Below are 11102 nucleotides of genomic sequence, written 5' to 3' on the forward strand. Positions count from 1 at the left end.
GTCAGCTGTGAACACTTTCTTGGGGTAAGGCACCAAAGGTGTTTTTCGCAAGAGGCCTGGGGAGTGAGAAGGATGCCTCATTCATCACTCTTAGCTCAGCCATTTGGGTACTCAACTAGGAGGCGAAAGATCCAGCTTCAATTTCCCCCTCTGCCTTAGGAGAAAAGGGATTTGAACAGGGAACTAACACTTCCTAGGAGAGTACTATAACTTAGAAGAGTACTATAACTATTATTCTTGTTTAATTTCCCCTTCTTTTCCCCTCACAAAACCCATTCAGAAGTTAATATGCTTCCTTGAGAAGTTCATGCTTCTCTTCAAGGCTGCCCTCAAGGAATGTTTCATCTGCTGGTTTCTCATGATGAAGATGAAGGGGCTCATGAGAAGGGTCACCACTGTGTTGAGCAGGGCCACCAGCTTGTTGAGTGAGATGTCGCTGCCTGAAGGCCGGACATACATGAAGATGCAGCTGCCCATGGCCCATAGTCCATGATGATGTTGATGACGTGGGAGGAGCAGGTGGAGAAAGCCTTGTTGTGTCCTGAGTGGGATGTTATCCTGAAGATGGTGGCAACAATATAAGTGTAGGACACCACCGTCAGAATCAAGGAGCCCAGCAGGATGGCGGAGGAGGTCATGAAACTCAGCAGCTCCACAAAGCTCGTGTCCACACAGGACAGCTTGACCAAGGCCAAGCCATCGCAGAAGAAGTGGTCAATCTGGTTGGCATTGCAGAAGGGCAGGGTGATGACCGGGATGGTGGGGATGATGGCAGCCAGGAACCCCGTTGCCTAAGACCCCACCACGAGCTGGAAGCAGAGCTGAGCATTCATGACCATGGTGTAGCGCAGTGGGTTGCAGATGGCCACATAGCGGTCATAGGACATAACAGCCAGCAGGACAAACTCACTGTAGCCCAGAAGGAAGTAGAAGTAGCACTGAGTGATACAAGCCAGGTAGGAGATGGACCTGTCACCTGTCAGAAAGCTGGAAATCACCTTGGGTAGGACAGAAGATGTAATAAGGATCGCCAAACAGGAGAGGTTCCAGAGGAAGAAGTGCACAGGGCTGTGGAGGTGACGGTCTAAGAGGATGATGGTGATGATCATGATATTGGCAGACAAGATCAGCAAGTAAGAGGCCAGGAAGCCAATAGCAATGAGTCATTCCAGATGGTGGGGGTAGAGGAAGCCAATGAGGGTGAATTCGGTCACGGTGGTTTGGTTCCGCATGTCTACACTAGGTCTATCTGTGAGGGGTAGAGGGAAGATGGGGGGAATAGGGAATAATGTGTCAGATGAACAGGAGAAAAGAAAAGTAGAAAAACAGAATAGTAGAGAAGAGGAAAGAAAAGATCAGAAGAGAACATAAAAGGAAAAAGAAGAGAGATAAGGAGGAAAAAATGATAAACTGTAGAGGAGGAAAACAAGGGTGAAATAAGAAAAGTGAAGAAGACAAAAGAACAATACATCAAATAAAAATTTACCCTGTGGGCAATGGGTGGGATGGGAAGAACAAGTCAATGTGAGAAGGGAAGGGAAGACAATGAGAAGAGGAAACAAATGGCAAACAGAAGAGGAAAGAAAAGTGGAGGAGAGAAAAGCCCCCAAAATAAAGAAGAGCAGAGCTGGGTGGAATTGTTTCCCTGGGCAAATTTTTTACTTTTTTTGGGTGTGGGGGAGAGAGGGGAAGAAAAAAGAAAAGTTTTCTTCTGAAAGCTCTTCAAAATTTCTGGTTTTTATTTTCTTAATGAAAAGTCAAAAATTGTCCACAGAAAGCAGACACTTACCACAAAGGTTTTAGTTTAATTGAAAACCCATTTCTTTTTTTTTCAAAAACAGTTTCGATAGAAATATTTGGACTAGCCTTAAAAATAAGGAAAGAAAAAAAAGTAATAAGAGTGAGTGGGTGAGATTCTGTGGCTTGCGTTGTGCAGGAGGTCAGACTAGATGACCATAACAGTCCCTTCTGACCTTAAGTCTCTGAGTCTAAAAGAAAGGAGAAGTAAAATTAAAATAAAGGAACAGAGAAAAGCAAGAAAGGAAAGGAGAGGGTGAAAATAAAAGGAGAGAAATGAAGAAAGAAAATAAAAAGGAAAGGAGAAAAATGTAGGAACCAAAAACAAAAGGGAAGGAAAGAAAAAAAGCAAAAAAGAAGAAAAAAAGATGAGTGAAAGAAAAGAAAGGAGAGAAAGGAGAAAGGGAAAATGAAAATATAAGAAAAAAAGTTATCAAAATGAAGATAAAAGATATTTTAAAAAGGAAAGAGAAGAGGGAAAAGAAAAACAAGAAAAGGAAATAAATAAACAGAAATGGGGGCAGAACAGCTACTCACGTTAGTCTAGGTCTGTGATGTTAGGAAGATACCATAAGGTCAAGCTGGCTACACACAGATTGAGCCCTGTGCCTCAGTCATCACCAACTACTGTAAAACAAATTCTTGTAGGGTAATTTTTTAAATTCTAGTCCTTGCTCTTTTGGATTAAATACTAAAGTAGTTTATTCTGAACGTCTTCAAAGAGTGAAAAGTAATAATCATTCTGATTTTTCCCTTCCTGTCAAGCCATGAGAAGCCCTCAAACAGCACCTGCAACATCAGGGTCTTTTGACTTGTCCAGCGGGTATTGTCACATCTAAGCGAATTGTACTTTCATATGTTGACTCTAGTTCTTCTAGTCTCACAATCTACTTGCCATTCTCTGTGAAGTAGGTCTTCCTCAACTGGGTGAGGCTGATTAGTTTTAATGATCACAGGTACCCTAGGAGATCCACTCACTGGAGAACCCCAGAGCTACTTTTTGAGATGTACATGGAAAGATAAAAAATCATGACACTTTCCAGGAAATTTTAACTAGGTTACCATCTGTGAACCCAACTACTGGTACCTTTCAGAATGTTTTAGCCTTTGCTAATATGTCATAGACTCACTTGTGATGGCAGAGACCTTTAATGTGCAATTTAATTCATTTCATGTGCCTCCTACCATATAATTATTGTGCTCCTTACACTTCTTTGGTATGCAGCATAGTCCAGTGGGTTATGCACTGGTCTGGGAAACAGGAGATGCTCACTTCTAATTATTTGTATTCCATTTGCTCAGTGCAGGTCCTTTAGCACTAAGACTCAGATCCAGAAAAGCATTTAGGTGCCTAACTACTGCTGTGACAATTGGGCCCATCATTTTTGCCTGCTTGGGAATTAACTATGGAAAGTTCACTAATAAACGTTATAAACAGGTTAAGTCCCAACCGCTGCCTCAAATGAAATGGGATTGGAAGGACTTTAACAATAATAGCTGCAGCCCATCTCAACTAATTTCTTCACTTTCCCTCCAAAGGACAGTTATTACCATCTTTGATGCCATCTAGGAGACTGACAGATGAGAGTGGTTGTTTTTTTTTCCCTTCTAAAACTCTCTTCAGCTAAAAGGACAGGGAGCGAGGGACATTGTTAACATGAAAACCTTATTTAATACCTTACCTTTCAAATGCTTTAACTGTGCTTTCTTCTTTTCTTTATCCTTAATAAAAGGTTAAAAGGATTTTAATGGTGTGTTTGCCATGGGATTACGCAGGCTGAGGTCTGTGTGTATCAAACCCTGAACCTTGTTTAACATTGTTTGATGTTGGACAGTGACAGGGTTATGGTAACACCTTTGACTTTTTGGGCCCACATATTCCATCTTAATTAACACAACACTACTACTTTAGACACCTACGTTCAAAATTTAAGCAGCACTGAGATCCTCAAAGCCTCCACTTAGCTGTTGCCTAACCCTGTAATTATCTTAATTTACTCGATGCCTAAAGTTTTGCTGCAAAATTCCCCAACTGCTTATGTTTCTGCTTCTAAGCATGCACACTGCTGCCTCACTTGAGGTGCCTCGTTGCCTCTCAAGTCTGACTCCCAGCCGGATCCTCAAACCAGGTGAACATAGGCATTGCTGCACTTCTTTCTCCTGTAGGACTTCATCTGGTAGGTGGGTTCTGAGCATGCCAAAATCCACACAAAACAGTGGAGGGAGAAAGGAGGATTTCCCTCATAACTAGGCTAGGAGGGATTCAATTTTTATTGGTGAAAATTAATAAATGTCGATTTCACCAAACACCCACAAACTAACGAAAAAATATTGCCATTGATAATCAAAATTGACAGATAGACAAAGTAAGAAAAATGCTACCTGAGAACTTATTACAGTTTGATTTAAGGATATTTACTTTGCATATTTTTACATGTGATGTTGACAATGTGTATTATAACATTTTGTAAAGCTTTAACTTTTTGAAAGTCAGTATCTACTGTCATTAAATAATCATTGTATGATCCCCTCCAACATAATTTCCTGCAACTGTGAAAATTTAAAAAGATAAACATTGTGGTGATGGGGGAGAGCTTAAAACCCCTGATTTTGCAAAACTCTGAAATCCTAAATCAATAAAAATTGGGGGGGAGCTTAAAAATAAACATCAATAATATTGCTCAAAATTACTTTTTTTTAAGAAATCTATTCTACCAACTCGACTCATAACTTGTAACCCAGGGGTAACGACACATATGAGAGATGAGGGATTCTATGTTCCTAACTTCTTGTTTCTGGTTTTCACTGAGTGGCCAAGGCTCAGATCCACAAACAGACTAAGGCCTTGCAATGTGTGGCAAGACCTCATTTTAAGAGACCAAGACAGCCAGTGGATCCACATGTCCTGATTAGGCACTCAAGCTCCCTATACAATGAATGGGAAGAGACAGGCACCAAAGAATGGGATCTACAAAAGCCATCATGCTAGGCAGGGAGATGCTTAAATTAGCCAAAGCCAGATGCTGATGAGAGGGATGTGTCTTAAGCCTGCCCCTCTCAGGGAGTTCAGCTCCTAAATCTGGGCTGGAGGTAGGCACCTAGCTTTTTTCGGATTTTCAGATGTGAATCCTCTCTTGTCATTTTTTGCAAGACATGCCCAGGGAAGAAGAAGGAATGCTTTATAGCTTTTAGCCCACTTGTTAGAACACTCACCTGGGACGTTAGAGACCCAGAGAGGGAATCTGAACCAGGGCATCTCACACCCCCGGTGAGCAATTGAGCTAAAGGTCCCCTGCTGTCCCCTGTGTGGATTTGGGCTACTTCAGAGCACTTCTACTGGATCAGACCCTGCAGATGAGATAGGCTAATTGCCACTATGAATGACAATGAATAATCATTGGGCTAGGGACAAGATCATGAGGATGACTCTCAAGCCTAGTGTTTTGAGCATTCACCTAGGATGTAGAAGAGCTAAGTTAATGTTTCTGTTTATTATTTATACATAGTGGAGCAGCTTCAACATCAAAGACTGAGAAAGAGCCCTACACTAGACCATCCCATAATCCAATGATTTGGGCTCTCTTTTGTAGTGTGGAAGACCCAACTTCACAGATCTTCTCCACATAAGGTGCGGGGGCAACTGTTGGGTTTTCTATAGCACATTGTGGCCAATAGACTTGGGTCAGGTCAAAACTTTATGTAAGCGGGGGAATGGTCCCACTATTATGAGGAATTTTCCTGGCTTCTGCACTATCCCGGTGAAGTGGGCTAGCGAAAGGATCTGAGTCCTTGCTCCCACTTCCTTTACCCAGAGGCCTCCCTGCCCTTGAGGACTCCCTTTCCATTCTCCTGTCTGGCAGAGTCTTCATAACCCCAACAAGGCTGGGCCCAGGATTCCTGGGGGGCTCAACCCCCAACCCTGCTGTGGTCACCCAGGACAGTGGATAGGGTGCCCCCACTTCCGGGTACTCTCTTTGCACTGCGCACCTCCCTAACCCACTGATCACATCATACAGTTTAAAGCAAATACAAGTTATTTAATTAACAATTTTAAAAAAAGAATAAGGAAAAATGGAAAAGGTTAAAGGAAAACACATCACCCCGCTCTGTGCCAGGGACCATCACAAACAGTGTCTCTGGACATCAGAGCAATTCACAGTCTGTTTCTTGCAGGTCCCAGGCCTCCTTCTCAGGACCTGGCTGTGCTGCAGGGACTCTGTGGGTCAGACAGTTGTTCTGGTGGTGGCCACACTCTCTCAGGCTCTTGGTGGCAGGACCCTTCTCCCCAGTGTCACCCCTGCTCTGTCAGGGCTATGATCCCCCTTCAAGTCTGGCATGCAGAGCCTCTTGGCTGAGGCATCTCCCTGTGCTGAGCCCACTGCCCATGGTCCCCTCGCTCTCTCCAGCTGCTCAGCGCACCCAGCTCCAGACTGCTCCAGCCCCAGCTCCACACTGCCTCAGTACCGCTGCTGCTGCTGCTCTGCCTTCAGCTCTCTGGGCTGCTTCTCTGGCCTCCCTGGCTCCAGTTGCTACAGCTCTGCTCCCAGGGCAGGTCTGCTCTCCAGGCTGCTTCTGTGTCTCTCTCTCAGCTCTCACCTGCTTCCTGGGTTGCTTGTCTGGCCCCTCTGGCTCTGGTTGCTGCAGCTCTCCTCCCAGGGCAGGTCTGCTCTCTCTGGGCTGTGCTCTGGCTTTTTGGGTTGCAGTTCTGTTCCCAGCAGCTTAGCTTGGGCCACTACTCTCACCTTAGCTCAGCTCCACTCTGTCTGACCTAGGCAATTTCAGCTCACACGGAGGATAGGACCCACCCTGGCCTTCTGTCTCTTTGATTAGCCTGCCCGCCCTGTCAATCAGGCTGACCTGGAGCATTGGCCTCTCACCATTGTTCCTGGGGACTGTCAGTCTCAGGGTCCTGATTTACCATCGATCTCTCCCCTTTTAGTGCTGGGAGCTAGCAACTAAAATACCCCCACTGAATGTTAGCAAGGGGATAACAGTCCCCTTACATTTATTTGAACCAAAAGCATTTCTTGAGATTGACAGTCATTGTTAAAGCAGTAGATAGTAACAGATAGGCAGAAAAAGGTTAGGACAAGTTAACTCTGAGGAAGCTGAGTCAGGAACTCTGGGTTGAGAATTGGCCCTGGGCCATGGGAGAGGGAATCTCAGAGAACGGGGCCCAGGAGCATTTGAGGTGGAGGGTTGTGAGAGGGGAGGAAGGGGATTAGGGGCTGAGAGTTTTGTTTGGGGGTCTGAGCTGTATGAGGCAGAGGGAAGGAGACAACCGGGGACTAGAGTAAGAACATTCAGGTGGTGGTGGATGCAGCAGAGGCTGGAGTCAAAGGGCCTGAATCTCCTCTCCCTGAAACCAGACATACGTCACTGTAACACCATGTACTTACCTTGAGATGAATGACTGGGAAATCAGCCCTATTGACTCCAGTGGAGTTACTCTTGATTTACACCAGGATGAGTGAGAGGGAAATCAGTTGACTGTATTGAATTATTTCTAACTTTTCTTACTGTTGGTACATTTGGGTGCTATTTATTGTGCACGGCTAGAGATCAAACTGGGACTCAGATCCTCACACCGGGAACTCCAAAGCTCAGCAGAGTTCAGTCCACCTACTCACCCTTGGGGGAAATAAAGTGGCAGCGTTATCAACCACAATGTTTAGTTCTCAGTTAGGCATCAGCCTTTGAAGTGGTTGGAGTCATGCCAAACAGATTGCACTGTGAATGTGCATGGCGAAAGGAGGAGCTGGTTGAAAGCTGTTTCTGACTCGCAGCCCCATGGCTGCTGAAAGGAGAATGTTCTGGATAACAAACCTAGGCTGGAGAACTTCCTATCAGAGGAATACCATCTCCTTTTATGGCTGCCTGGCTCAGTCTTACTTCTATTTCCTGCTGGGCATTTCAGAGAATATCTTGTTGGCCATGATGTCCTGCGATCAATATGTGGCCATATGTTACCCACTGAACTATAGCACCATCATGAATAGAAAGGTCTGCGTATGGTTGGTGAAGGGATCATGGATGTGGGGATTCTTCTCCATCTTGGTCCTTACCATGATCAAACTTGAATTGCCCTGTTGTGGCCCCAACATCATCAACCATTTCTTCTGCTACCATGCCCACTTTTTATACCTCACCTGTGCCATCATCCAGCTGGTGCAATTCATCGACTTCATCATCTTGCTGTCTCTGTTGCTAGGCTCCCTGCTGCTGATGGTCATCTCCTACTTGTATATTATCTGCACCATCATCCGTATCCCATCTACGAAGTGCAGGGAGAAGCTTTCTCCACCTGTGTGTCTCATTTCACTATGGTTACCATTGGGTACAGCACCTCCATCTTCATCTACATCAGGCCCTCACAAGTCCCCTCTTTGGGGGCTTGTCCCCTATCTGGTACTGAGAGAAAATCAGATGTGGTTTTGTCCAGTATCACGGACTAGGGAGGCATGCAAGGTCACACTGGTGGATGAGGACACAGCTTTCCCAGAAGTATCAGAATGTCCGATATTCTAGGAATGCATCAGTGGCCAACCTAGTTGAGGGCAGACTTGGGCAACATTTTTCCAAGCCATTGGCAGATTGTTTAACTCAGCTAAAAACATAGCAACATCTGTCAACGGGAGGGAAGTGATTGAGTTACACCCAGAAAATCATGGTAGGTTATCCGCACCACATGCTGGAGAGGAAAGCGAACCCCCGCAAGGTCCCTGCCAATCTGACCAGGGGGAAAATTTCTTCCTGACCAACACATGATGATCAGTTAGACGCTGATCAGGTTGGCAAGAACCAGCCAGCCAACAACCCAAGGGAGAGAGATAATGGCTCAGTGCCACCTCAGAGCCCTGGCACATCACACCCAATGTTTCAGAGATTAAAAAAAAAGTCCCAGAATACACTGGATGGGGGGGAAGAATCTCTTCCTGATAAGACATACACTGCAAGTGGAACCTAGGGTTGCTGAGCCCTGCCCTCCAGCCCCGTCATACAATCTCACTCAGACATGTGTCCAGCTCTCTCTTAAAATGAATTTGGTCACTTGCCCCTCACAACTTCTATTTGGAGGCTGCTCCAGAACCTCGCCCCACTGGTTAATAGAAACCTCCTGGTAAATTCTAGCCAGTCTCCCCATTACTCACACGACCAAATGTACATGTAAGCCAGGCTGATACAATCTGGCTTCTCAGGTTCCAATGAAGCCACTCTTGATTTATGCACACAAGCAAGACAACTCCAATCATTGTTTTCAGTGGCCATGGAACACGTGCTAGGGGCCAAGCAGTGTACCGGGTATTGTTTTCGCACAGAATGAAACTCTGATTCCTTTTCTGCACACAATTTACACCCATTTAACTCCATAACTGGACCAGCTTTTCTACTGGTGAAAGTCACCCCAGCAGCAGTGATATCAGGGGAATTAATCTGGATTTGCATTGGTGCAACTGAGATCAGAATGAGACCCGGTTGTGTGCAAGCTGTTTGGTCATGGAAATCACGGACATTAATGAACAAATACTACAAAAGCAAACTTTTATTAGAGAAAAACAGAAAATTAATTCTTAGTGAATTACTTACACCCAGTCAGTCTCCTCAGAGCAGCTTTCATCTCCTTGTTCCTCATGCTGTAGATAATTGGATTCATGATTGGTGGCAATACAGAATAAAGAACAGCCATCACAAGATTCAGAGCAGATGGGGAGTTGGAGGTGGGTCTTAGGTAGGCAAAGATGCCAGTGCAAACAAGCAAGGAGACCACAGTGAGGTGAGGAAGGCAGGTGGAGAAGGCTTTATGCCGGCCCTGCTCAGAGGGGATTCTCAACACTGATTTGAAGATCTGAACATACGACATAGTGATAAAAATAAAGCAGCCTAAGACTAAACATATACTAAAGACAATAACCCCAACTTCACTCATATATGAGTCAGAGCAGGTGAGTTTGAGTAGCTGGAGGATCTCACAGAAGAACTGATCCACCATGTTGCCTCCACAGAAGCTCAATGAAAATGTGTTCCCAGTGTGTAGCATAGAGTATAGAATCCCACTGATCCAGGCACCAGCTGCCATTTGGACACAAGCTCTGCTGTTCATCATTGTCTCATAGTGCAGTGGTTGGCAGATGGCAACATATCGATCATACGCCATGACGGTAAGAAGGGAATAATCTGCTACCAGCAAGAAGAGGAGGAAAAAGACTTGAGTAACGCATCCATCATAGGAAATGGACTTGATGTTCATGAGGGAATTGGCCATGGATTTGGGGATGGTGACAGAGATGGAGCCAAGATCTACGATGGACAGATTCATCAGGAAGAAGTACATGGGGGTGTGAAGGTGGTGGTCGAAGACTATAACCATGAAGATGAGAAGATTCCCCATGAGGGCTGTCAGGTAAATCATTAGAAACACCACGAAGTGCAAAATCTGCAGCTTCCGAATTTCAGAGAATCCCAGGAGAAGGAACACAGTCACAGTGGTTTGGTTGGATATTTTCGTTCTCAGGATGGGGAAAACAGCCCCAGTGACTCCAGTGAAGTAACTCCTGATTTACACTGGGGTGAGAGAAAGTAGAATCAGCTCAATGGACTCCAGTGGAGTTACTCCTAATTTACACCAGGGCGATGGAGAGAAGAATTAGGAACAATTGCTTTCAAGGTATTTGTATACCTCTGTCACCCAGAGGTAGGCGAACTCTGGATAACAGTTTATAAATGTTACTACTCCTTGTGTACCGAGGTGAACTGGGGGACTGCCTGGCCAGATTCTGCTGCTGGGGCACTGCTGTGAATGTGGGTAATTTCACTGCATGCCATGGAATTACTCCCACTTTATACTGCTCTAACCTGGAGCAGCATCTCACATGGAGGTGACCCAACCCAGTCATAATTACACGGTAAACTTGAGTTAGGAATAGAGCCTAGGAGCTCTGATGCTCCATCCCCTGTTCTAGACAGTTTTCCACGCTCACTGTGAGAGACAGATGTTCCGATTCCCTTCTGCTTCTCTAACCACTCAACTAAACTCCCTCCCAGAGCTTGGAAGAGAACCCAGGAGTCCTGACTCCGAATTCACCCCCTGTACTAACCCAGTAAATCCAAAACCCATCCTGGATCTGAAAATACAGGCCAAGAGTTCTGGCTCTACCCACTGGACTCAACTCCCTCCCAGAGCTGGGAAAACAAGTGACGTGTCATGACTCCCAGTCCCCTCCTCTAACGACTGCATCAGACTGTATCTCATCCTCTGTCCCAGTGATTCTCCATTGCCATCAGGAATGACTGCTGCGAGTGACAAT

At 45.3% G+C, this 11102-nt stretch overlaps 1 protein-coding gene and 1 pseudogene across 1 annotated transcript; both read right to left on the minus strand.

Annotated features, from left to right (window-relative positions):
• Nucleotides 1–215: 215 nt before the first annotated feature.
• Nucleotides 216–1232, minus strand: LOC127032831 (olfactory receptor 49-like; annotated as a pseudogene).
• Nucleotides 1233–9376: 8144 nt separating this feature from the next.
• LOC127033193 (olfactory receptor 14A16-like) lies at nt 9377–10912 on the minus strand. Its single transcript, XM_050920983.1, has 2 exons — nt 10893–10912; nt 9377–10349 (listed from the first exon to the last, which is right to left on the minus strand). The coding sequence occupies exons 1-2, from the start codon at nt 10910–10912 to the stop codon at nt 9377–9379; spliced, it is 993 nt and encodes a 330-aa protein (XP_050776940.1).
• Nucleotides 10913–11102: the final 190 nt, after the last annotated feature.

This window comes from Gopherus flavomarginatus, chromosome 12, assembly GCF_025201925.1.
Source record: "Gopherus flavomarginatus isolate rGopFla2 chromosome 12, rGopFla2.mat.asm, whole genome shotgun sequence".
NCBI classification, from domain to species: Eukaryota; Metazoa; Chordata; order Testudines; family Testudinidae; genus Gopherus; species Gopherus flavomarginatus.

Coding starts and splice junctions, on each gene's coding strand:
- LOC127033193 (XM_050920983.1), bottom strand. CDS start 10,912: ATGGGTTTTGGATTTACTGG. Junction 10,350..10,892: donor ATGGGTTTTGGATTTACTGG/GTTAGTACAGGG, acceptor AGTGTAAATCAG/GAGTTACTTCACTGGAGTCA.